Source organism: Manacus vitellinus, unplaced genomic scaffold (assembly GCF_001715985.3).
Source record: "Manacus vitellinus isolate BGI_N305 unplaced genomic scaffold, ASM171598v3 scaffold_6_pilon, whole genome shotgun sequence".
In the NCBI taxonomy this organism is placed as follows: Eukaryota; Metazoa; Chordata; class Aves; order Passeriformes; family Pipridae; genus Manacus; species Manacus vitellinus.
Genome location: NW_021940750.1, coordinates 21,105,600 through 21,132,291, shown reverse-complemented (window position 1 = coordinate 21,132,291; position 26,692 = coordinate 21,105,600). Strand labels below are relative to the sequence as shown.

At 39.0% G+C, this 26,692-nt stretch overlaps 1 protein-coding gene across 1 annotated transcript in view; it reads left to right on the top strand.

Moving 5' to 3' along the window:
* Nucleotides 1-26,692, top strand: part of SPTLC2 (serine palmitoyltransferase long chain base subunit 2) — a 69,424-nt gene that overhangs the window by 19,354 nt on the left and 23,378 nt on the right. Inside the window, exons 7-8 of the mRNA XM_008924949.3 lie at nt 323-542; nt 2,412-2,538. Of these exons, the coding sequence (XP_008923197.2) occupies nt 323-542; nt 2,412-2,538 (347 nt within the window). The remainder of the gene's footprint in view (nt 1-322; nt 543-2,411; nt 2,539-26,692) is intronic.

The following is a 26,692-nucleotide window of genomic DNA, read 5'->3' as shown; positions in this document are numbered from 1 at the left end:
TACTGACATAAGGGTGGAAGTAAAATTGAGATAATTAATTTATAAAGTTGTCACTGAACACATTCCTGTGCTTACTGTTGCTTCTGCTTATTTAGTCTGTATGTCAGCATCCCAGAGATGTTGAACAGGTAGAAACTAGAACTCTGGGCCCCAGGTGCAAGGAGGAGAGGTGCATCTCTGCAGAACGTGATGTTTCTAGCAAATTTTAAGTGTTCATAATTGCTGAAAAAGTGAAGAAATGAAAGCATAGTGACTTCAGGCTCTATAAGGTGGTTGTCCCAACCATTAAATCAACTTACACTGAATTTTTGTTTCTCAACAGCATGGAGGGATCCATAGTGCGTTTGCCTGAAGTGATTGCCCTTAAGAAGAAGTACAAATCCTATCTGTACCTTGATGAAGCTCACAGTATAGGTGCCCTGGGTCCCAGTGGCCGGGGTGTAGTGGAGTATTTTGGACTCAATCCTGAAGATGTGGATGTTATGATGGGAACATTCACCAAAAGCTTTGGAGCTGCAGGAGGATACATTGGGGGCAAAAAGGTAAAGAGCTGGAAATCACATGACTATTTTGGGCAGGTGGTGGAGTCCTTCATTAAGCATTTCAAAGTTATTCTATTTCTCAAGTACCCTAATTGTCCATTTGTTTCATAAATTTACATACTGTCTAATAATGTGAAAATCTCTGCAGGGCAGAAGAGTCTAGTCTAGTAAAATACCTCATAATTGTTTAGATCTCACATGGTCAGTGATGATCTCAGTTTGCAGAATGTACAGTAGTGATGTAATGTCTTTCTAGGAACTGCTAGGAGCTAGCAAGCAGGGATTTGTTGAAGTTATTTTTAATGAGACTTGCAGGAAAAATACCAAAAGCTGAAGTTTTTCGTGTGTTGAGAGGAAAAATCCCCTTCTTAGGTTAGTCTAGTAGAATTGATTCCCCCTAGACACAAACAGTTTGCTTTCTAAAAAGACACTTCTTCCCTTTTGTTTTTTTGGTTGATTGGGTTGGGGTTTTTTGTTTAGGTGTTTTGTTTGCTTGGGGGTTTTGGGTTTTTTTTTGACTACTGTCCCTTTTTTTTCTTGGAAAGTACAGCTAGAAAGTGTTGCTCTTGCCAAACTGCTAATTCTCAGGGGGATTGTCTAGCAATTCCCTGTGTTGCCTTTCTTGTATCCTAAAATATATCTCACAGATCAGGCTTCTAAGCTTTATTTGAGGGTAAACTTCTACCATTTTCCTACCAGGACAAGAATTTTTTATTTATTAATTGTGATAATTACTTCCACCCATCCAAATGGAGATGAGACTTACAGATGTTCCTCTTAGGGAGTTTACTACAGTTAGATTAAAATTACTCTTACATCTTTCCCAAAAAAAAAAGCACCGTATAAATCTTTTTCCAAAGGTAGTGAGCTATTGGGATTAACTCCATGACATAAGGTAAAGCAGCTAAGAGTCCTTTTTTAACTGTGTTTTAGCTACTGATTGAGGGATTGCTTCAGAGTTAAGAGGCCTTAAATTTTTTTACCTAGTTTATTTCAAAGTCCCTTTACAACTTTCTTTCATTTAACTCTGACCCTAGACATACAGCAACAGAACACTTCCAAATGTTTTTATAATGCATTCCCAGCTTGTGGTAGCTAGAGGGTCATCATTATTTATTTTGTGATAGCAGAAGACAGAATCTATCCTGCATTCATACCGGTGTTTATAATATTTTGCTAGGGTGATCTGGGTATTTTAGCATGGTTTTGTTACAGTTAACAAGCAGCCTAGATCTAAGGTTTGTTGGTCCTTTATTCCTTATCTGAACTACTTCTGCCCTCTAACAAAAATAGCATGTGTGTTTAACTGGGAAACACAGGAGGGTTAGACTGAGGTTCTTGCACTCCTAAATTACACCTACTGTTTTATTTCTGTTTTGTGATAAATGAGAGAAAAAATTTTGTGACCTGTTCCTTGTTTGATGACTTTTGTGGGGAAACAAGTATATTGAGCACCATACATAAGCACCCGTGGATCCTGCTCCTCGCTATTTCATTTCTTTTATGCTCCCCGTGCTATAATAAACACTTCTGAAAGGCAGCCTGGCCACAGCTTGAGTAATGCAAACACCTTGTTAAAATCCACTGCTGGTGGTGTTATCTAAACAGGTCTGTTGTAGGCATTTGTCTCTGATCAACACACGTTCTTGCCCTGTGACATTATTATGGGATGTCATGTCCCTCCTGTTCGGTTTTTAACTGTTTATTTCTTGTACTGTAAAATCAGTCCTTGAGATATTTGTTCTCTTCTGGGGCATTCTGAAAGAGGTTTCTTGTGGTGCCTCATTTTATTGTGATTAAAGACATGACAGTGAAGCATTTCTGTGAGTGCTGGGAAGGCAATGTCTGATGCCTCTTGTGTTTTACTAGGAACTGATTGATTACCTCAGGACATACTCTCACAGTGCAGTGTATGCAACATCAATGTCACCTCCTGTTGTGGAGCAAATCATCACCTCCGTGAAGTGCATTATGGGTGAAGATGGTACAACTATTGGTGAGTCTTTCGAATAGTAAGCATGTAGAAAGGGGAAGCCAAACAGAGCCTCCATCCCTTTGACAGATAACTCAGTCAGTGGACACATTCATGATTATTTCTAAGTACATATTGGGTTGGAGTTTCTGGAGCAATAAACCAGTTTACTATCCTTGACAGATCAGCCTAATAACAGTATAAGGAGTTTCCAGCTAGAGGTAAGTCATCTAAGACACAGTATTGTCTTGTATTGATTTTTAGTTCTGCCTAGCTATTCTTTTTCTTCCCATTGTCTGTCCTTTGTTATTTGCCCCACTGTAAACATTGCTTTCAGAGTATTTTGCTGTGTGTCTTTTACAGTTGTGTGCTGGTTACTGCAGGGCAGTACTTTCAGTTTTCATCTCTAATATAATTTGCTCTTTGCATCTCAGTTAAAGTAAATATGGGAATGTTTCTGAAATCCCTTCTTACGTCGAGAGCTAGAAGCAGTTTTCAAAATCAGTGCATTTAATAGACCAGGAGAAGAAATTCAGCATATTTGTCTTTATAGTCTTAGTTTTTTTATTTCATTATGAAAGTAAAAAAGGGGAAATTTGTACCCATCTCTGTGCATTCAAAGTCATAATCTGAAACTGAAATGGTAGAGCAGTTTGCATGCAGGATACTTTTCCCTCTTCACGGGTAATTAAAAGGTTGTGAGCAGCACACACAGGATAACAGTGTAGTCTGCTGAGGATCTGTCAGTGGCGTTCAGTTTGCAGGCTCTTGGAATTGAAGCTGCAGTATATATTGAGTTCTGGGAGCTTGAGGCATCTGGCCACGAGGTGGTGATGGTGTATGCTTTAGAACTGAATTTGCTTTTTGCTTTTGAACATGGACCAGCTAACCTGTTGGATAACTCTTACAGTGGAAAACCTCACTGGAGAAATGACTTGAGAATTTTTCTATTACAGCAGGTTTCATTTTGTTTGCTTACATTATCTGAGAACAGAGTTAGGTGCCAGCAATTGGTGTTGGTGGTTGCTCAGGAGAGATGTCATCAGTGAAGCCAAATACAGCCAGGCAGCACACTGAGTGCTTCCAAGTGGTCCATTAAAGATACCCATACCAAGAGTTGTCTCCCTGCTCTTGAGTAGGGATATTAACAGATATTAACCAAGCTTCAAATGACATGAAAAGTTGTCTTGCTCTCATCTTAAAAGGGACTGTTTGAGTTCTTTATAGCTGATGATTTGCCAACAATCTGTGGTCTGCTTAGGCGTTGCTTGTTTTGGGTTTCTTCCAGTATCTGTTTTGCTTAATGAAGCAGGAAGCAAGGAATGTGTAACTGATTTCTGTTTGCAGTATTTAAACTCAGGCATTTTTGCCTCTTTCTGAGGCTACAGTGCGGTATTTGTTCAAACCAGGAGAATGGAAGTAACTTCCACTCCAGACTGTTTTCCTGCCATTATGCCAGCGGGATCCATCTGAGCTGAAAGGCAAAACAGATCAGGAACCAGTTTGGCAAAAAATAAACTCAGAAGACGTTTATTGTTCTCATGTTGCTTAAAACACATCAGATACATCCTGCTAATTTAGTGCCAAGGAGTACCAGAATTCCTAGTCACTCTTTCTAATGAGAAAGCAAGTCTATCATTTCAAAGAGGTCTCAGTAAGTCCAATTTCTATAGGAGCTGTGGCAGTTTTTGTAAGTGATGGATGTAACAGCTGGATAGCCAGAACCCTGTCAAATCTCAAAGGATTTCTCAGCTACAGGTCTTATGAAAGTGTTACTGGCTTTTTAAGCATCCAAGTCAACCTTCATCTTTGATAAACACCTCCTAGGATGATTCCTGCATGAAAGTGCTTCTGCGTTCATTTTCTGCAGAGTGCTGTTACCCAGTAATGCATTTTTTAATTGCCTTAAGGCTTTAGAGATAATATTCCTTTGTAGACATTTTCTGTGGATGAAGTTGGCAAAAGTTCAGTTGGGTGAATTGAGCAGCTGCTTAGTGGTAGCATGACAAAGTTTTTTCTTTGTTTAAGGGCTTTGGCTAAAAAACTTCTATTTGGATTCTGTGGAATTACAAGTGGGACTCTGGAGGACCACTGCTTGTGGTTGGTTTGAGTATGAGAAAATGAGGACTAGATGGGTGCTTATAATAGTTGTTAGCTGTGGAAGACAAGTGGAGAACAGTGTTAAACTGGGTCACTGGTAAGCACCTCTGAATTGACTGCATATTACAAAAATCTCATTGCTTTTAAATTAGTCAAGCTGAACGAATGGATAAAGGAAATAGATAGGGCAGTGGTTTTACTAGAGCACAGGAGTTGGAGCTGGAGTCAGAACAGTAGATGGCTAGCTCCCAGCCTTGTGTTTTGGGCCATAGATAAATCTTTTAATGGCTTCAAGAATGGTTTCCTGAAAAGAGCCTTTGCGGCTTCTTTGCCTGCCTGCTTCTGTTTACCACATGCTATGTGTAATAGCTGCTGTTCTTCATAGCATCAAACCTTCGTGGACATTTTGATGTCAGATTGAGATAGTCTGTAGCTGAGGAATAAGTAGTAGGAACCAATTAGTGTTTGTAGATTAAAGGGTTTTTTTGTATATCATTTTGCAAGAATATGTAAATTCTCTTAGGTTATTTCTAAATCTAATTAAGCATTTGAAGACTCCAAACTTACAAGGTGTTGTAGTTACTAAAACTTTACATAACTAAAAATGTGAACGTCTCCTTTCAGATTTTTCCAGCAAGCTGCCAGTGATTAAATAGGACTTTAGTAGGAGGCAGCACAGACAAAATACAGATGTTATGAAAAGCTGAGTAGCTGCTTACAGAGAATGTAAGATGGGTGACATGCAAATGTGCTCCATGAATTGGGACAGTAGTTTCTTGAGTCTTGATTTCTGTTCAAACTAATCTGTTAATTCTTTGTAATGTTTGTGCACGTAAGTTACTAGCAAACCTCAGTCACTCTGAAGACATCTGCAGGAATATAATTATGTATGAATACAAGTATATTACTTGCTCCTTCATCCAGACTGCAAAAACTACTCCAACAACCAAAGCAATGGCAGAGCCATGTTACGGGTTCTTGGTAGTGGTGCTTCCAGTATTGCATCTGAAACTCCTCTAAATTATCAGATCAATGTCTGAGAATTTATGTCAGTCCTATTTTACTTGCATTACTTGTAAATTGGGTAGAAGACCATCATGTGGTCTTAAGACATACTTGATCTGTGATCCCTTTCTTCAAAGAATTTCTTCAAAGCAACAGTTGTCCTCAGGAGTGTTGCACATCTTGAGCACATAGACTCTCTTCAAGAGAACTCAGTATCTCATATATCATCACACTTGGCTTTTATATATGGAAGAGCATGGTGAGGAACCGAAAGGGAGAAGGCTTCTTTCTGTAAAAACTTTTGGAGCTGCCTTCCAGTTCGAAGTCACTAGGGTTGGAAACTTTAACTATCAGGAGCAAGTGTTGCAGATGTGTGTCAACAGTTCAATGAATGCTGCTCTTGGTCTTTGTTCAGCCACAAAGATGAATGAACTTCAGATAGTTTTGTAGATAAAGGGACTTTTTAAATTATGATAATAAAAAAGACACAATAAGCAGACTTTTCAGGATCATAGTATACACAAAGATGACAAATTGGTTCTTGAAATGGAATTCTGGAAAGCTCTAGCATAGAGCCACTTGATTCTTGCTGTTCATGGGGTGTTTGGGTTATTTAAATTGACTGTAGGGAAAATGAGACAGCTTAGTGCTTGTCATGGTAAATGAGATGTTGGGATTTATAATGTTAAGTACTTGACCTATCTTGGTGAATTTTTCAGCATCAGTGGTTCGGTTTGAGTTGAAAGCTGGATTTTTTGCCATTACAATCTCTCTGGGTCTGGGAATCCAGCTGGTTCCTTTCTATTATTTACATAAGGGCTAGTGATACATCCTGCACAACTGCAGGAGTTCTGTTAGCACTGTTGCTGTTCAGGACCCAGCCTGTTTGTTGCCCTGATAACATTGCTGGGGGCAAGTGGAAGAAAATTGTAAAGTAACCTGACTGATATGCAGGCAAATCAAAACATGCAAAGTGAAACCAGTCTAGGAACTGGTTAACCACCTTCAGAGATGAAACTTAATTTGCTTTCCTGTGTATTAAAAATTGAAGATGAGTCTTAACTCCAGGTGTATTTTAAGTTTGAATTAAAGCTGGCAGTGCTAATACCTTGTAAAAGAGGTAAACCACTTCCTTCCATGCTCATTAACTCAATAATTGTAATTATACATGTTGACATTTATAATGAGTTTACTGTCTTCCATCTCATTTTAGGAGGCAAATAACCCACACCTAATCGCAGCGCCATACATAACATGTATAGAATAAGGTGTGGATAGACCTTGCCCAAGATGGCACTTAAATTTCGAGCAGTGCATAGTAACAAAGGATTATTATCCTACACAGCTCAATGGAGGTAGCAGTTGCATAGGCCATCCCAGTGCTAAACTGCTGGAAACGATAAGTGACCTTGAAGGCCGTTCAGTCAGGTAGCAGCATACAGTCTGATTGGTATTTGCTATGTGCAACAATGTTGAGCAAGTTAAATCAGAGAAGTTAGTTAAACCAATTATAACCAAAAGGATTAAGAACATTCAGCGTCTTGGCAGAGAATTGAGCATAACTGAGCTATTGAGAAGACAGGACCATTGTTATACTGTTAATATGCACAGGGAGAAGCATCCTGAAAAAAACCCCAAGCCTGGTCTGCTTAAATTCTGGAGGAGAAAAGACTGCAATTAGTGTTTTAAGCTCTATGTGGTTAATCAGGCCTGTACAACATCAGTAGTTTAATCAGCTGCCTAATCAGTAAGTTTCTTTAAGTTGGACCTTTCTAACATTACCTTTTTCTCCAAAGACAAGCCAGAACTATATGCAAGTATAAAGCATAAGCAGTAATGAAGGAATAGCCAATGTTTCATCACCTGGAACTGAATTTTAAGTAGCTTATAGTATATTTATAAAGGAAGTCTGTATCTTGATGTTTTTAGCAGTAGATCCACAAATGGAAGCAGTGACTGCTGTTGTACTCAAAGGGGGAAATAAATACTCCTTGTACAAGTTGAGGTCGAAAACATTCAATTAGCATTAACATCGGTTCATTTGAATTTCCTCCAATAATGCACTTGTTAATGAGGTGTTAAATTATCACCTTGGGAACCTGGGACCAGTCAAAACTAATTTGAGCAAAGTGAAAACTTTTTTTGTTGCTGCCCTTGAGAATCTCAAGCTGAGCTGGGAAACTGTTGGAAAAACAAATACTCTGGGGGTCATAAAGAGAGTTTCCTGCTTCTCTCTAGGGGTCTAACAGTTTTAAACATCATTCTCTGTATTTGTGCTTCCAGCTGAGGATCTTTTAAATCCAGCTTGTTGCTGCACCCCTACCTCCCTCCCACAGAGCACGGCAAACCTCCAGAAAAATTGCTTGAACGTGGGCTGGGCAGGAGAAATCTTTCAGCCTTTGATGCTTTGAAGGGTGTTTACAGACATTAGCAGAGCTCTACCCTTTATCTTGTACATTGGAATGTGAGAATTCTTCAGCACCTCCTCTTCTGAACTTTATTCAATATTGTGATGTTTGTGCAAGAGCTTATAAACCTTTATAATTGTACACCCGCTTTGTTCGTTTAACATTCTGGTTCTTGCTGTTTCTGTTCAGGTGTGAGCTGTCATCCTATGTCTTCATAGCCTAAACACTGATCTGTCACAGCTGAAATACAACTAAGAAAGTGGCTTTGTTGAAATAATTTAATTTTTCTTCATTTCTTACACTGTATTTGATTTAAAACTTGTGGCTCACTTTTTACTCTCAATAGCACATGACATGCTATGTTTCTACAGAATGCTGGTGTGCTGCTCCTACAGATAAAATGAGGAAATACTGGTAGCAGGTCACTACTATATATTGTTAGCAGTAGTGCAACTAAAATTCTTGTAAATCAGTAACATTGAAGTAAAGCATTTCAACAGAAGTAATCAAAAATCAGGTGATATGCACTGTGTCTTTCTTTGGGTTAGTGTGAAATAGATTTCATAGTTCTTAGTGTGGTACATAATTGACTAGAGCAGTATTTTGAAAATCCCTGAATGACCCACACAAGCACCACTTCCTATCATCAGTCCTGGCACTGCAGAAATTTTCTACATAGAAAAATTATTACTAGTATTACAATAGTGCCTGCAGTATACAGACTTCTATGAAGACTATGTAATATGTTTCTATCTTCTTTGGAAAAGAGCAACAGTTGGTAACTGAAACCCTGTCTGTGAGCTCTGTGTGTGTGTTAGGCTATGTGGGACTTGCAGACCAGTTGAACTACTGTCTGTGCCTACTTTAGTGGGTTCTGTTGTACAGTGTGGTTGGCACCAGGTCAACTCATGCTGTTTCACATCAGTGCAGTTGACCTACCACAAATTCCCAAACATAGACAATCTTGACATTCTACAATGTGTACTTTTGTCCTACTAGTGTGCAGATGTTTGCTAATGTTCCAGAATTAATAAACTTCCTTAGATAGTACAGGTTTCATCTTTAAAGGAAGAAGCTGTCTGAAAAACCTGCGTGCCAATTAATGTGTTTTAAGAGCGTATGGCCAGAGGAGAGAGTTGAGATTACTTTAAATAAGATGGAGCAGGTTCTGTTGCAGTCTAACTTCAAGACAAATTGGCTTGTCAGGGACAGGATAAATCAAGCTCTAGAGCTTCTTTCTGCTGTGAGTAAGCTTCTGTTAATGCTCAGGTTATTCCCTAATTGTTGCATAGTGGAAAAAGTGTGGTTACAATACTGCCTACATGGGGGAAAATGTATTACAGAGTATGTATGCTTCTCAAGTTCATGTTGGCTAACAGCTCCTAAGATTTCTTAACTCTTTCTCCATGGTCACTGGGATTGGAAAAAAACCCAAACCAACCAACCAAAAAAAAAATCCCCACTAGTAAAATGGGCAGTGGAGACCTTATTTGTTCTGCAACTAGTATTTCTGGAACTAAGTACTCTGTGCTAACAGATATGTTAGTCTTACAGAATAACTGTCTGTACCAAGAGCTGAAAGCAGAATGTTTAGTACCTCCAGTCTTTACTGGAAATAGCTTGTCTTTTCTAGGATTATAGCTATATTCCTGACAAATGACTTTTTGTTCAGAACCTGGCATTGTAGAGGCAATTGTGGGTTTGTACGCATGGCTTTGATCTTTCCAAGATCCTTGGAAAACAGAGCTGTTGAGGAAAAAGAAGTCTGTAAATGTCACAGGAGAGACAAGGCCTCCAGGGTTTGGGCCTTTTCAGATACAAAGCCTACTCTTCCACCTCACTGCAGTTCCAGGTGGCAGGATACCAGGAGCTTCTTGCCAAGTACAACTTACTAACATGGGAAAGCTCAACACCCTTCCTGTTGAAATTATTGCAGAGTTTTAGGGTAAATCTGAGAGCACACTGGAGAAGGACAAGTATGGCTGCTATAACAGATGTGCAGTCAGATGTGGCCAGCTCTGACTTAGTGGCAAATTTGCAGGCTATAGCTTTTATCATGAGATGAACTTCTTGACTGTAAGCATCACTGACATCAAAGGAGAAACTTGAATTGTTGTACAGGACCACTTACTGGAATGGATTGAGGTCTTCGCAAAAAGATGTATGAAGACTGTGTTCTGTGAAAGATTCAGGTGCTACCTTCTCAATGTCTTCATATATAAGCTTCCCATTGAAAAAAAAAAGCAAACAAAACCAAGCCAACTCATTCAGAGTGGAAGTTCTTAACTTTAGGACATATTAGTAAAGAGCACGTTCACACTTGCAGCATCCTGTCTCTCCCATTGTGCCTTGTGTTGGGTGAAATCTGTAGCAATATTATTATCTACCCTACCTGAAACCAGGACAGAAGTTCAAGTCATGTTCAAGGACAAAAAGACCTCTGGAACTTACTGTGCTCCATTCCGTAAGTTCCCATTTAGTACCACTGATGAAAAAAAAGTAGGTATCAAGAACAATTCTGTTCACTGCTCTTCAAGGGAGTCTTCTATCAAGAGACATAGTAGAAGGTAGTCTATCTGGCAGGCTTTTTTCTGGATTTTCAAACTAACACAAAGATTAAATACTTCTCATAGTACCTTACAGTATCAGTTACTGATCAAAGCTTACTTCTATGTAGGATCTCATTATTGTCTCAAGCTCACAGAGCCTATTTCATAGTGCCCTGGCATTGTTTCTTTATAGAGCTGGTTTCTGTTCAGTTTGGCCACGAGATGGTACTCCAGTGTTTATGGCTGCTGTCTTCCCAAAGGAGTTTGCCAAAGAGTAGGATAGTCAAACCCTCAGGTGATAGCCCCTCATGGATACTTCACTATCCAGGTAAGAGAATGGATACCCTAGCTCTATTTGTCGCTTTCTAGGTGAAGCTGATTATTGGCTATTTCTAACCAAAGGTGGATATTTTATGGCTGGCTGGTATATCTTTACCACTGAATGACAGGCCTTGCTGTGTTAGAACTTCAGTATTAGTCTAATTGCTTCAGGAACAGTGCTGCTAGAAGCTTTTAAGGTGTTGACATGGAGTGTGACCAGTCAACTGACTTTTGCTGAATGCTGTTTCTTGCACTTAGAGTATTCCCATGTGATCTTATAGTTGAGAACAGCACTTCACTGGCTAATGCAGCTGTAGGGAATGAGGGAGAAGATTGTTACTAGTCATCTGCAGTTAATTTGCACTGTTTCCTATGGCTGCCTTACCAGCACACTTGTAACAAACGTGGGTAGAAGTGTGGGTAGAGCCTTCCCCAAATTTTCATTCGCAAAGCCTAGCCATGAGTGAGTGAGTGATGAGTGTCTGTGATTTATGTGACATACAAATCCCTCTATTTGGCTGAACTGGCTTTGAGTTTCAGAAGAATAGATGAAGCCCTATGGATGTTGTAAAACTTTGTGCTTCTATACTGGCTTGATGTGAAATTCAAAAACCAATGCAGTTAAAAAAAATTAGTGTTTATGACCAGGTAACAAGAGATTCACAGGGAAGTTAATGCATTAAAGATCAGCCAGCAGAGCCACTGAATAACTGCTCTAAAGTTGAGTACTACTTGGATATCTTGTTCTGTCCAGTCTATGGGTACAGCATATACTCCTTAGCTCCTTAGAGATGTGCCTAATGGCAGGATAAATACACTGACAGACTAAATGTTAATACTGTTCATAACTGTTCCATGAAACTTCACTACACTTCTCTGAAGAATTTTCTTGTATTTGAGAATTTAGGGGAAAGTTGTTTTGCTTTTTTTCTGGACACAAGAGAGCTTAATTCTTCTTTTCCAAGTTGGATTTTGAGAGGTGTTTCCTGTTAACACAGGGCATTCAGTGACATTAGGTATGGTTGTCAGACTCTTCATCCTTTCTAACCCTGAGCTCTTGCTGTAACCTGTGTTCTGTACAATAATTTTTATTGGAATTTAATTATTTTCATTTTTGTAATGCTTGTAACTGTCTTTCTTTGCTATGAGCCCAGTTTGGAGTAGAGGAAGGCTACACGGCTGCCTTTTTGGTGCGATTTTGTCCATTAGGAAGAAGGAGTTAGTAGCTCATAGCCTGTTGATTCTGGATATTATGCTGTAGTATCTTGTTTGAGTCCATAGATTTTGGCACCTAGTTAATTTAGAAATCTTAATACCAAGGGAAACCTTTGGAAAGTGCTATGTAGATAGCAAAATATTCCTATGCAAGTGTTTGTTCTTCGGATGAGTTCTTCGCACAATTCATCATGAAGTGAAGGATTTGAATAACAATGTCTTTATGGAAGCTGGTAAACATGGGGAATTACACTGTGTTCTGGGACGTGGATGTGTATGATCTGGCAGTTTTGATAGTTCTGTTGTGATGGCATTTATTAGAATGGTGGGAGAAACTGCTGCTTTTCAAGCACGATCTTGGATCCATGAGGTGGTGTTCATAAGATAGTTGAAGTTTTGATTTTGATGTATTCAGTGGGATTGAAGGGTTGTTTGACAGCTTGTATGAGGGACTTTGGGAATATTTTTCATAGCCAGAATTTTCTTAACACGGGTTGTAAATGTTCAGTGATTTCCCTTTAGATTTGAGGGCAGCGTTACATGTGGCCACAAGGGCTGTACAATCCATACACATTTGTTTTTCTATAGTAGTAATGTATTGTGCAGTGTTTCACGTGCCTTTTCTGTAAAGTGTTGTCTGTGTAGATCACACCTATTAAACTTAAGCATCGTGCACTACAGCTTTTTGTGGGTTATGGGAAAAAGAAATATGGTTTTCTACACTGTATCTTGTGGTTAATACATGTAGAGAACATCTGTGCCATATAATATAGGGTGAACTCCAGCCTAACAGCAGCAGCATGACAGAACTTGTGCTAATGATATAGAACAGTGCAATAGATGCTTTTTTTATTTGTTCTGTCTCTTTTGAGGTGAATAGTTTTAGAAGAGATCTTATGCTATCACTGTCAATAAACTCGAGATGGAAGAAGTACTTAGAATGTTGCCATTTTTGTTCTCCTCATGCTTGAGCTAAACCTGAATTTGTGTTTTACACTGACTGTATCCTTCTGGTTTTGACTATAGCTGTCTTAAAATGTGGAATTGGGCTGCTTTGCTGTTCTTTTTGCACATGTTAAGCTGGAGGTGATAATCTATCTGGTCTTGTAAGTTTTTTTATATCTGTATCATATTTTACAATTAATAAAGACAGTAGTACTTGCTGACACTAGGTGACTGATACATTATGTGCAACACTTCCTGATTGAAACATGTGAAGAGGCCTTCATCATATATTTTTGTGTATATTTTTAGTGGCTATTCATATCCTTTATCATCTTCTCTTGTACTACAAAGGCAAAGAGCATTTCTTTACCCCCTTGTGTTGTTGTTTAAAGTCCCAAGGAGCAGTTAGCTTTTATGCTGGCTTCCATTGTAAAAAGAGAGTCTGCACAAAACAGATGGAAACTATAGTTCACACTCTTTGTTGCTATGTTGTAAAGCTACTGAACTGTCTCCATGGAAGTAGATTATAAACATCCTTAATATAATATGCTTTGTCAAAGCTTGCACATTCCTTAGCTTCTAAAGAAATGTGGTGTTTGTATGTGTTCCTGATGTTTTTGCTCTCTGTGGCTTTAATCTGCCATAAAGGCTTGCCAATCTATTTGTGCTTTACAAAGGTTTGAATCCGTTTCCTTCTGTCTCTTCTTCACTGATGCTTTCTCTTATTCTTGGGATTTTTAAGTGCAAAGATGTGCTTTTTAAATTTCAGTGTCCATGATATCATAGTAAGAAGAATATAGAAGGTTTTAAATGTTTGCTTTTCTTGACAATTGTATTAACTTGTCAAGTTAAATTTTATTGAAACTGTATAGAGGTTGGGATTTTTTTCATGGTTTTGACTTCATGGTGAAGGTGACTAGTTCAGAAGAGTAGTTTGACCAGCACACATTTCTTTTCCTTCTCTACAGGACACAAGAAGAGCTATCAAACAGGTTGTATACAGCTGTCTTTGCAGTGATTATAAATGCTGTTATCATGACTGTGCATTTGTGATAATACAAAATCTGTATGAACTAATGTGTAAGTAGTGTTAATACAATTGCACAAATCTTCCCAGTGACTAATATTTAGAGTTAGATAATACATATACCCAGGCAATACCGACTTAATTTCTTTGTTCTGGAGGGATAGCCCTAATCATGTTCTTTAAAATTACTGACTGATCTGAACCAGTGCTTTATAGACTCAACTTCAACATAAAGACTACTGTAAATCATAATTGTTAGGATGCAGTGAATTTCAGCCATGTGACAGCAATGTTACCAGATGCAGTGACCAAGTTGTAAACAAACATGAACATCTATTGTGAATTACGTTTCAAAAATTGCTTTCTGGATTGCCTAGAGTGGGGCTGGGGGTGAGGATGGGAGTTCTTGCAGGCAATGCTGCTGTTCTTTAGCAGGTCCTTCAGCTAGTGTCAGAGTGAAGTTGAGCTGGAAGTGTGCTTTTGTTCTTAATTTCTATCACAGTGGAGTTACTTGGTCTGTCCGTATAGCTATTCTATTTAGCTATGATACTCTAGAGAGAACTTAAGCTGCTTTCAGTAAAAATTCAGCCTGTGGAGAAGTTCTATGTGGAAAAATACTGTGGTGGCTTGTGGGGTTGGAGTTAGGGAACCCTTTTGGGTTCATGAGCCTAAGTCTTTCACTGCAACATTGTTATACAGGGATTGGAACGTATCAGAGGAGATAAGTGTAATGTGACCATGAAATGGAATTGTTGTTTCTGTGCAATTCTTTGCATATAAAATAATTTTGTGTTCAGTCTTATTGATTTTTAGATACACAGTCACATGCTCTCGCTTTGTTGTTCTTTTTTTTAATGGTAAAATAGAGTTTGTGGACAATTTTTTTATCAGCTTACCAGACCAGGCATTATCTTGAATTCTACTTTAAGTGAAAAGGGCTTGTGTGTTTCTGACAGCCTTTTACAGGAGGCAGTGTTTTGGTTTGATTTTGATTGTTGTTGTTGCCTTGGACAAGATCCATTCTTCATCAAAGACAGCAAATCCTCCTACTTCTATCTAGGTGGATTTCCTATGAAGAGTCACGGTAAACACAAACAGAGAGCATGGGATCGTTTGTTCTGTTTTGTGTGAACTTTAAAGTAGAGACAGTTGCTATTTCTGCACTGTCTGACTTGAATCTGGTATACCACTGAGCTAGTACTGGGGGAAAAAATTTCAAAGCAAATTACCAGATACATGAAATTCTAGTAGTCATTAAGGAATCTGATTGCACCAGCAACTGGCAGTCTTTTTAAAGACTTTCCTACGTCTTAAAGAAACAGGTTTCTTTAATGCAAACTGCATTTTGACTATGCAGAGAAATGGCAAGAGACTGTGTTATGATTCCCCATCTCTTGAAACTGAGTTCTTGAAATAAATTGCAAGTTGGCATTACATTTGAGGACATGGCTGTCTTTTACATGGGTAACTCAAATGGATTCTTTATGCAGTGTGGATTTACTGTTTTGTAATTTCTGTATCTTTAAAATCAAGGGACTGCTGACAATAAACAATGGAAGCAATTCATTTTAGTTTGTGTGCTGCCTTCCATAAGATAAAAGCCTGTGTAAATGTGAAGGGGAATTGCGGTTGGATTTGGGGCCTGTGTTTTGGGGGATTGGGTTTTTTGGGGTTGATTTGTTTGGTTGAGAGAAGAATCAGTCCAGGTGAGCTTTTGCAGAGGTTGGCCTAGGGGGATGTATGTCCTGCAGAATAGTCCCTCCCTCTTCTTTAGGTACTGACTGCACAGACTTCAAAGACTGCTTGAGGTCAGCAGATCATTTCCTCTAATTATCACACAAGGAATCTGAGATGGTAATGGCTCTGTATCCCTGTTGTGTGTCACTTTCTTATCTATACAGAGGAAAAGGGCAGTTTTTAAAATCAGAGGGGGTAAAATCACTGCAGCTCAAGTGTTAAACCTTGTGACAGTTACTGCTACAAACCCAGTGGTTCTTAAGATCTCCTCTAAAGGTTGACAGATGTAAACACATGCGTTTTGTTGGATTACAGGCAGATTAGGCTGTTGGCATCTCTTTAGCTGTGAACTCCTGAGGACTGTATGTACCTTATAGAACAAATAAACGGTCCAATGGAAAAGCTGTAGGTTCAGAGGGCTGATCTCTTCAGGAACCTGAGAGCAAATGTGTGTGGGGTGCTGTTATGGCCAATGCATCAACTGATGAACTGCACAAACCAGCACAAAAATCCACACACTTCAGTGACAAATATGTGGCATGTCTCAAATGCCAGGCTTGCATAGGAATTATGCTGGTATTAAGACAGCTGAAATATTTCCATATTAAATTACCAATAATCCTGACTTTTGGATGTACCAAAGAGTTGTGTGTTGTTCCTGTTGTGGAGCAATATTTTAAATGGGAGAAATTTGAAAGTTCATCATATATTTTTGTGTATATGTTCATCATGGCTGGGCTTCACAAACGAAGATTTGGGAAGGGCACTACCCAAGTTTGTTGCAAGCGTGTTGGTGGCTGAAAAGGCCAATACAAGACAGACATGTCCGGTTGCAAAAGACTCCTTAGGTGGTATATTCTGCGAGGCGCGATTCTTTCTGCGTTGTCTTGTCTCCTCAAGGGTGATCCTGTGTGTGTTCTCAAGAGCATCAGCAGTGTTATAGATGGTGTGTCTCCAGACATCCCGATTGGAGGCCAGAGTAGACCAGTTATGTTGATCAGTATGGCCAAGGCTGAGATGTTGTTTCAGGGAGTCCTTGTATCTTCTCTTCGGGGCTCCTCTCTTGTGGCAGCCAGGGGCAAGTTCACCATAGAGCAGGATCTTAGGGAGGTGGTGGTCCTTCATCCTGGAGACATGCCCTGCCCAACACAGCTGTGTTCTCAGCAACATGGCCTCAATACTTGTGATTGCTGCTTGTTCTAGAACAGATGTATTGGTCACTTAATCTGACCAGTGGATGTTTAGGATTGTACGGAGGCAGCGTTGATGGAAGCGTTCTAGGAGATGCAGGTGGTGGCAGTAGATGACCCATGATTCAGATCCATATAAGAGAGTAGACAACACTATGGCTCTGTAAACACTGATATTGGTACTTTTCTTCAAGTGTTTATATCGCCAAACTATTTTGTATATATTATATATATTTTTATATATAAAAATTTTATGTATGTATATAAAATTTAACTTGACAATAGTCAGTGTATTCCATTGGTTATATTTTTATCAGAATGCTGAAAATATATGGTATTTTTAAAAATGCTAGTTAGTGCACCCATGATGTTGCATAGCAGTGGAGCCTTTAAAAAGCTGTCTTCCCCAGAACTGTACTGAAATTCACTTCATTATCGCTCACACAAAGCTCAGCAAAATTGATTGTTGGTGCCTTTTGTGTTTTTTGTTGGTTGTGGGTTTTTTGGGGGGGTGTCCCCTTGTTTCATTTAATTACATCTTAATGCAGATACCAGTCCATCTGTGTGTTAAGAGGGACTAAAGTGTTTCGGTTAATAAAATAGGTTAATTCAGTTGCTGGCTCTAAAAAATTCAGATTAATTAGGAAATCTAAGTCGCAAACTAGAAAGAAGAGTCATAATAAAACCTACATGAAAGCTGTTCAGACATGTTTGTCCTTGGAGTTGTATTACATGATTTGATATGGTGTTAATTAGAAGCTGATACCACCTCTTCAGTCACTTACTGGAGCAGGAGGTTGATCAAGAGTAAAGTTCTGGACATGCTACAGTCTGGTTCAGCATTGGTGTAAGTGCTGCCATAATTAGGAGTCGATCATCTGTTCCATGGTGTAGCCTATGTTCTTTGGCTTTATTTTTCCAAGTACTGTGTATCAGTTGATATTGGTGGTTCTGAATGTATTTTCTTTGTGTAAGGACAAATGGCTTCAGTTGTCTTTAGCTTGATTGGTTGGACTGACTGGTTTCTGTCTTCACTTCTTTTTCATTAAAGTAGCTTTAATAGTAGTGGCAACACTAATGCTTTATAGCTGTCCGGGAATCTCAAAAAAGATGATTTTGTAGTAAATTCTGTGTATAATAACACAGAGTTGGAGAGAACAATATTGTACAAAAGAAGAACAGTGGAAATGTTTCCTTATCAAGGTAAGACTAATTGGCATGTGTTGGAAAACAAATAAAAGCCTCTGCATTGTGAAGGACATTGAGCTTTCTCTTGTGTGCACCTTTGCACACTGAGTGCGAGTTGCTGCACACCTGTGTCTGTGGGCTTTGGAAAAGCCTGCAAAATCTCTTGAAGGCTACTGCATAGGTGCCAGAACTGCTCAAACTGAGAAAAGTTTTAAGTGTTAGTAAAAATAGATCTGTATCTGTGTGTCTGTAAAAGTTTATCAGTTGCTGTCTCCATTGTGTTATGTCCCCACTGCATGTGCTCATTAAGACCAAACAACAAAGAGATTTTCCTGTGATATTTGAAGTTCTGGTGGGGCTGGACCCTGGTATCCTATGGTAAGAGCCACCCTTGCTTGTTCAGACAGAGAAGACAACTTATTCTTTCCCTGTGAAGCTTTTTATTCGTGCACAGAACTATGCTTCTTAGAAGAACTGAGAGATCTTGTACTTTATCTTCTGCACTTTTTTTCATGAGTTGTGGTCATGTGGTCATGAGATACTTACTTCAACTCCTGGAGGTGATGAGCAGAAATGTATGCCATTTGTGCAGAGTCTGAAATGTTGTTCAATTGTTGTATGTTTTTTTTTTTCTTTTCTATGATGCTTTACTTGAATATATTTTTCTTCTAAGGCTGTAAATCACATATGAAATATAATAGAATCTATGTAGCATCCTTTAGGCAACTGCTAGATGAAGAAAAGAATGTATTGATTGGATCTTAGTTAGAGAGAGGGTCAATCGAGTAAACTGAGCTAAGCCATTTTTTAATATGTTTGTTATCATCATGGAACTGAAATTATGTGAATGTTTCTGTTCCACCCTGTTAGATGTAATTCCTGGAAATGGTCACACTTGGGATTCCAGCTCACCTTTCATTTCCCAGGCTAGATAGTTATTCTAGCCTTTCAGGATGAACAAAATATTCTGGTGTTATGAAAAGAGGATGTGTTTCTTAACCACTTCATTAAAAATGTGCTGTTGAAAGAAGGGGAAGCTGAAAGTCAATCCTTGACTTGAAAGCAGGCTCAGAAAATGCTCTGAGTGTTCAAATAATTACTGCTTTTTATTTGACGGAGTTTGAAACTCAAGTGGAAATTTAGTATGTAGTGAAATTCATCCAGTTTCTTGCACTGCTCAAAGTGAAGGTACCATTTGGTTGTATTGCAATTTGTGTAATTACATGGCAGGGTCCAGTCCTCTGAATTACTCCAGTATAATGGGCATGAGTTTCCAGGTATCAGAGGAGTGTCAACCTAGTAGTGTTTTGGTCTATAAGAGACGGCTTTCAGTTCTTCTTTCGCTTTGCTTACGAACTAACTTTTAATTCTCTGTGCTTCGCAACCCTTACTTATTAGTCTTCCTCCCAGAATAAATGTTACTACTCCTGCTTTTGAAATGCAAAAATGCAAGCCAGAAGAGGTGCCTACCAGAGCACTGAAGGTCCACTATAGTTTTCTTTAAAGGCCTGGAACATAGGTAGCATTTTAATGCAATACAGCTACTTTCCCTGTAAAACTTATGATGAAAGGAATCTATGCAAAAAACTTAAAGTTTTTTAAAATTCAAAATGTTTTTATTTTTTTTTTTAATTGTGTATCATCAATGTCCTCTGAGAGACTTTGCTACGTTTTTAACAACTGGTCCCTTCCACTTCTGTGAGCCTAATGAATCCTGGAGCTGCACAGTGGGAGTCTTGACAGACTGGAAGTTGCATTAAACAGCTTTGCGTTTTTATTGAAAACATTGTCCTTGGTTCAAAGGAAAGGTAATTATTCTGCCTTGGAATGATAGCAACCCCTCCTTTATTGACAGCACAGCATCTGGTTGTGATAAATTACATGGCCCTGGCAAGGCTACAGCTTTTTGGTAGTGATGGGTGACATAAAAACTTCGTGTCCAGATTGATAGAAAATAAGAAATAAAGATTGTTTATGCAAATTACATACTTCCCTCTGTTTGGTGTCATGGTTTAACCCCCAACGAGTCACAAAGCTTTTGCTTTTTTTACCGTCTGCTAGATGTACCTCTGAAGGAAAATTTCAGAAAGCAAGATAGTGCATGGGATTTTTCAGGAACTAATTCTTGCTGCAAGTTCAGTTCCACTAATCTGTTGAGGGACAGCCTGAAAAAATGATTACAGAAGTCTTGAGTATTTTAGGTGTAATTGGCACCATTTATTTTACTTTACCACCCAAGGACTGTTAGAGTGGTTCCCACCTAGCAGTAAGAACAGTGCAGATTACTAAGGACTAGTTGTACTTAAACTTGTCTGTTGCTGTAGCTCCAGGGAGGTAAGTTCCTTTTCTGAAAGCTTGCCAAGTAGTCAGTTTACATCTATACTATTTCAGAGTGGTGTTAGGTAGTTTGCTAGCTAATTTGTCCTCTGGCAACTACTTCTTTTTCTTGCTGTCATAGCTGAAGTATTACTTCTTCTTATAACCTGTTTAATTATATGATACTGTTTGATTATGTGATTAATTCAGGTTCAATTCTTGTGCTCTGACAAAAATAAACATCTGAGCCAATGATAATTGTTAAACAGAAATGTCCACAAGAGTCTTGGGGGCAAGAGGCAGTTTTGGTTCTTATAATGTCTAAATTATAATTCTGAGACAGGTTTAAATGCTTGCAAGTAGAACATATTGCATGTGACTTCCTATAGTGTCTGATTTGTTGAGAATGTTGGCTGGTCTCTGCTTCAGGATTTTATTTCAGAACACAATTCTAAATTCTCTTGCCACACGTTACTGCTTTTGCTTTAGGAATTCCTTCAATTTGTTTTTTAATTTGCTTTAAAAAATAATCACAGCAACACTATGATGAAGCTTATTCTTGCCAAGTTCTTTTGATATCTTTTGTGAGGCTAATTGCTGCAAGGAAAGTGTCATCAACTAACTCTACAAAGAATTTTAGTCTTTTATTTGGGCTGAGGTAGCACTAATACGTCTCATTACTAATTCTTACTTTCCTACCACTTCTGTTTTTAGAGTTGGAGTCCTTGCAGTTATATTTGCACAGTGTGGCATGAATAACATTTATCTTAGATTTAGATGTAAAGAGAAAACACTTTGAATCTGGCATTGCTATGCTAGGCAGTTTGGATATGCATGAGGGGATTGGCCACAGGTTAAAATAACTGAAGCCATGTTAAGTTGTTACTAAAATTCAGTCAAGAATTTTACGTATAATGAGCAAAGTGCTCTGGCAAATTTGACTCGCTGCTTGGCTGCCAGGGTACATGAGAAGCGGATGTGTATTATTCTGGGGTTTGGCAGCTTGGACCTTCACCTTTTGTGGACAAAGTACCTCAGCAGCTTCAAGCCATTTAGGCTAGATGCCTCATATTTAATATATGCAGTTTGTTGATGAGCAAAAGTTACAAAGTGCTCACTATTATTAGTCTCTCAAACCAATAGACTTGAAATTTTATTTTCTGTTGTAGGAGGCAGCTAGAACTGAATTAATGTGTATCATTTTAGTTTGTATTAATTAGTGTATGTAGTGTTTTCTGCATCTAGTAATTTATAAGTTTTTGATGATTCTAGGATTTACCAAAGAGGGAAGGAGTTTCTGAAAACTGAAACTGTGAGGGTGGTCAAGCATTGGAACGTGCTGCTCCTGGAGGTTGTAGAGTTTCCATCTGTGGAGACAGTCAAAACCCCAATTGGATGCAGTTCTGAGCAACATACTCTAGCTGATCCTGCTTGAGCAGGTAGATTGGACTGGCTGATTCCAGGACACCCATTCCAACCTAAAGGGTTTGTGAGAAGTGAAAGTCATACCTCCCACATCAGTAACAGCTATTTTCAGCACACTGGAACATTTTGTCTTTTCACACAAAGAATAATAAATCTGTAGAGCTTCTTTTGCATTCCACAAATGCCTTTTTCAGTGCTGTTGTGCAATAGGGAAAGGTGCAGAGTGGATGTTTCCAGAGTCATTATCTGTGCAAGATGCATCCTAAAATGACCTCATTGTATTGACATTTCTTAATGATATCAATTCCTGATGCTTCATAGGTGATTTATGTTTGTTTGCTTATGGGCGTTGCCAACCTGTGGTCTCTCATGAGATTCCTTCTGATGGTCTTTGACAAGCCAATACAACATGTCAGCAGCTATCCTACTAGACCTGGGCTGGTGAGGATAATTCTAGGATCTCATTTCTTGGACAGACCATAGATATATTAGGTACTCTCAGATCTGATTGTGCAGAATCAGATCAGGAGATCATCAAAACATTTGGAACCTCTGTCTGGAGTTGAATGATGCTCATTGTGTTACTAAGGTTGTGCTAATTGGTAGGCAGACAAGATTCAAGAGGGCATTCTTACCTTGCCAAGTAGTCTGTTTTGTGACATGTACAAGCTGTTACATGTCCCTTGCTCAGTAGTTCAGGAGTAGCTGTTTGATTACTGTCTTTCAAATTTACCCATTGGTTTCTTGCCTCTGCCTTGGCTACTTACATCTTTGAGACGCTATTCTCTACGTTCAGTCACCCTGTAGCCCTGAAGTACCAAAGCAGTCCAATAAAGGTGTTTCCTCTATTAAAAAACTTCTCTAAGGCAAGTTCCAATTTTCATTCCTACTATACTTACGTGCCTCATTGGGGCAACAGTCAGTTTCTCTTTCCTTCTTTGAGGATTACTTTTAGTGATCTTCCTACAGAGAGTTTCTTTCTTCCTGTTGATGTTTGACTTTCATCCAAGTCAGGATATTATCTTCTTGCATTTTATGTTCAGTGCTGAAACTTTACTTCTGATTATGGAGAGCAATCAAGTCTTGTCCAAGACTTCAGTTTATCAGTGGCTGCAATTGCTGCCACAAACTATCGAGATTGGTTACAGAAGTCTCCTCTAGTCTGGAAATATACTGTGCTAAAATATTGTAACGTAGCCGGAAATAACTTAAAAATGTCTTTCAGACACCTGCAGGCCATCATCTCACATTTTAGTCACAGCTCCGTCAGAATCTCTGCCACTGGTACAGTATATGATAGTGATGCTACATTTGATAAAGTAGCCCTTTATTCACATCTGTTTTAAAGACTCAGACCCTTTGTTGGCTAATTGTAATGACAGGGAGTGCTTGGAGTCTTCTGTCCTATGGATTTTTAGATCTACGTTTCTTAAGGAATGTTGTTATATATAATAATGTTGTTATATATAATATATATATAATAATGTTGTTATATATAATAATGTTGTTATATATAACACTTGATGTGTTATTTTCATGCATAGTAACCTTCCTCCAAGTCCTTAGTAGCTTACTGACTTCTGTATCTGAGAGGCTCTAAAGGACACATGTAAGGCTGAACATTAACCTTGTTTCAGTCACATGAGGGAAGATGCAGGTTGTCATACAAGTGTGCCAACTACAAAGACAAAAAGTATAAAAGTTGATTGTTGATGATGTAAGTGCACCCAGATTAAACCTACAAGCACACAAAATAATTAAAGAATTGAGTTATTAGGAAATAAGTTTCCTTCCACTTTAACGACTACGGATTAATAATTTCTAAGTTTCAGCAACTATAACATCTCTAATGGAATTTACTCATTTTATGTCTTTGCAACTATTACTAAATGTTTGGTTAATGCTGATTTTAGGAGCCAGCATTGGCCAGATTTGAGGCAGGATGGTCTGCAAACCCCTCTTTTTTTTTACTGTAATATCGACAGCATTCTACTGGTTTAATATCTCTCTCTCTTTAAAGCTTGAGTTTTCAGGATCTTATAAAAATTTTTTTTGCTGTAGAAAAGCCGTCTCCTGTAGTTCGATAAACATTGACTCAGTTTAAACCAGTTAGTTTTAGCACTGCTTTTACTACCTCCATAAAATGTTTATTCATGCTGTTGTTCTTAGCATATGTATCTTACTTCAAAGTCTCTCTGCTCACAGGATGAAACCTGCTGTTTGAGGCAAAAAATGACTAATCAAATAATTATAATACTGTCATGGCTGTGCACAGAGGAGCAGCCATTTTAGCTGATTTTATTACAATGTCATTTTGTAACATGCTTGTGTCCCCATATTGCAGAAACCCTTTGACATGAGCTAAGACTGTTGTGCTCACTTCTGTACAGATACTGTCACTACTCTAGACAAGTTTAAATGATACACAGAGCAGGGCAGTATGAAGAAATCAGACACCCTGTTAATACAAATACTGTTTTATTTGCTACAGCAAGGCTGGGCAATACTACTACTGTGATATTTGAAGTGCATATGCAGCCTGATCAGTCAAGTTCTTTTGTAGCCACCAACACAGTTTCTATTAGTAGAATAATAAACTGTGAAACGTATGCTATTTTGAACAATTAGTAAGATCTTCTGGCAAAGTGCCTCCATTGTGGCCTTCCTATACTTAAAGGGAGCTTATAAGAAAGATGGGGACAAACTGATAGGACCTGTTGTGATAGGACAAGGGGCAATGGTTTTAAACTAAAAGAAGGTAAATTCAGGCTAGATATAAGGAAAAATTTTTTTACAACAAGGTTGGTGGAACACAGTCCCGAGCTGCCCAGAGAAATGGTGGATGCCCCATCCTTGGAAACATTCAAGGCTAGGTTGGATGAGGCTCTGAGCAACCTGGTCTAGTGAAAGATGTCCCTGTTCACAGCAGGGGTGATGGAACAGATGATCTTTAAGGTCCTTTCCAACTCAAACCATTCTATGAGTCTAACAGATTGTATCTTTCCAGTCATATCAAGAGACATCATCTCTTCTAGGTGAGAGCTGTATATCTTAATTACAAAGTTCATGGGGAGAGCAGGCTGCCTTGGAGTTCTCTAAATGCAGCTGGTAGTTGCAAACAAAAGTAGAAAGTGCAAATATAAAAATACTTCTCTAGGCTCTGGAATATGCCAGAGGCTTCAATCTCACCAGTATGTATAAACTCAATGAGTACACAATACATGCACCCAGCTGTTTTTTGGCATGCCTTTAGACTCCACTGGAACTGTTTAGTTTGATAGCAAATGCAATGACAGATACTTAATATTACCATAAATTTTGTTTCTCTGAAACCTTTCAGTGCCAAGAATATAAGCCATAATTTTACTTTTCTCCTTTTTCCATTTCTGATTCTCTTTGGCTTTACCATTTACAATTTTTAAAATCAGATTTAACTGTTCTCCTCTCTCCTTTAAAGCACTGAGCATTTTTACCATCACTCTCTGCAGTGGCTCCATACTGAGTACCCGTGTAATCCAGGCAAATCCCCTGCATATAGTATTGTTAAAAGCCACAGTCATGGGGTTAAGTCAGAATGGTCATGAGCCAAGCCCTTCACCGCTTCTCCTAAAATAAATCGTTGCTAATGCTGCTGCCATATGGCCATGAACATGAGCTCTCAGCGGTCTTTTGATTTCCTCATCCATGCTTTCAAGTGCTGGCTCTTAAACTGGGCTTCTCCTCCCATGTTATTTGTAGTTTCTCTCCTGAGCAGTGAAGTGGGGAAGCATGCAAGTATGTCAGAAGAATAAATAACTTGACTCAGCTGTCCCGTTAGCGGTTCCTTAGTGTCTCCTGCATGGCACGGCAGTGCAGGCCTTTTCTGGGGAGCACGTGCTGGAAGGTCACCGCCGCCCTCGGGTACTGCAGCCCTGGACTGCTATTCGGGTGTGCAGCACTGGCTCCTAGTGGAAGGTGCCCGGTCCTTCTGGTGACCCCAGACTCAAGACATGCAGCCCAAGGACTTCCATTTTCAAACTTGCTTTAAACCTAGATTCTCCATCAGCCCTGCAGAAAAACTCAGTGAGTCAATTCTGTCTTCTGACTGGTTTGATAAATACTAGAGTTTGAACAATTAAACAGTAATAGAATAGCACTGACTTAAGGAATTATTCTAATTAATTTCTCTAAGTGTCTCATTGTTTTGGCAGGTCCTCTTGGTGTTTGCTGATGTGAACTGGTGCTTTCTTCCTTGTGAGAGGAAGAGGAGGGGCAGACACTGATCTCTTCTCTCTGGTGACCAGTGACAGGACCTGAGGGAATGGCCTGAATTTGTGTCAGGGGAGGTTTAGGTTGGATATTAGAAAAAGGTTCTTCACCCAGAGGGTGGTTGGGCAGTGGAACAGGCTCCCCAGGGGGGAGTGGTCACAGCACCAAGCCTGACAGAGTTCCAGAAGCCTTTGGATGATACTCTTGGGCACATGGTGTGACTCTTGGGGAGGGTCCTGTGCAGGGCAGGGAGTTGGACCCAGTGATCCTTGTGGGTCCAACTTGGCATATTCTGCGATTCTCTGATTTGTAATGTAAAACTGGGGGAATATAGTATTCTGGCCCATACATTTTAATGTGTCTCTGTGCAATCTCAGGTTACGTAGTATAATTGTATGTAATACTTTTCTGAAGATCTACAATGAAAATCTGCAGACAGCATCTGAAGGGGAGAATGTAAAATTCTGATTGCAAATATTGGCAGCCACGCGGTGTTCATACAGG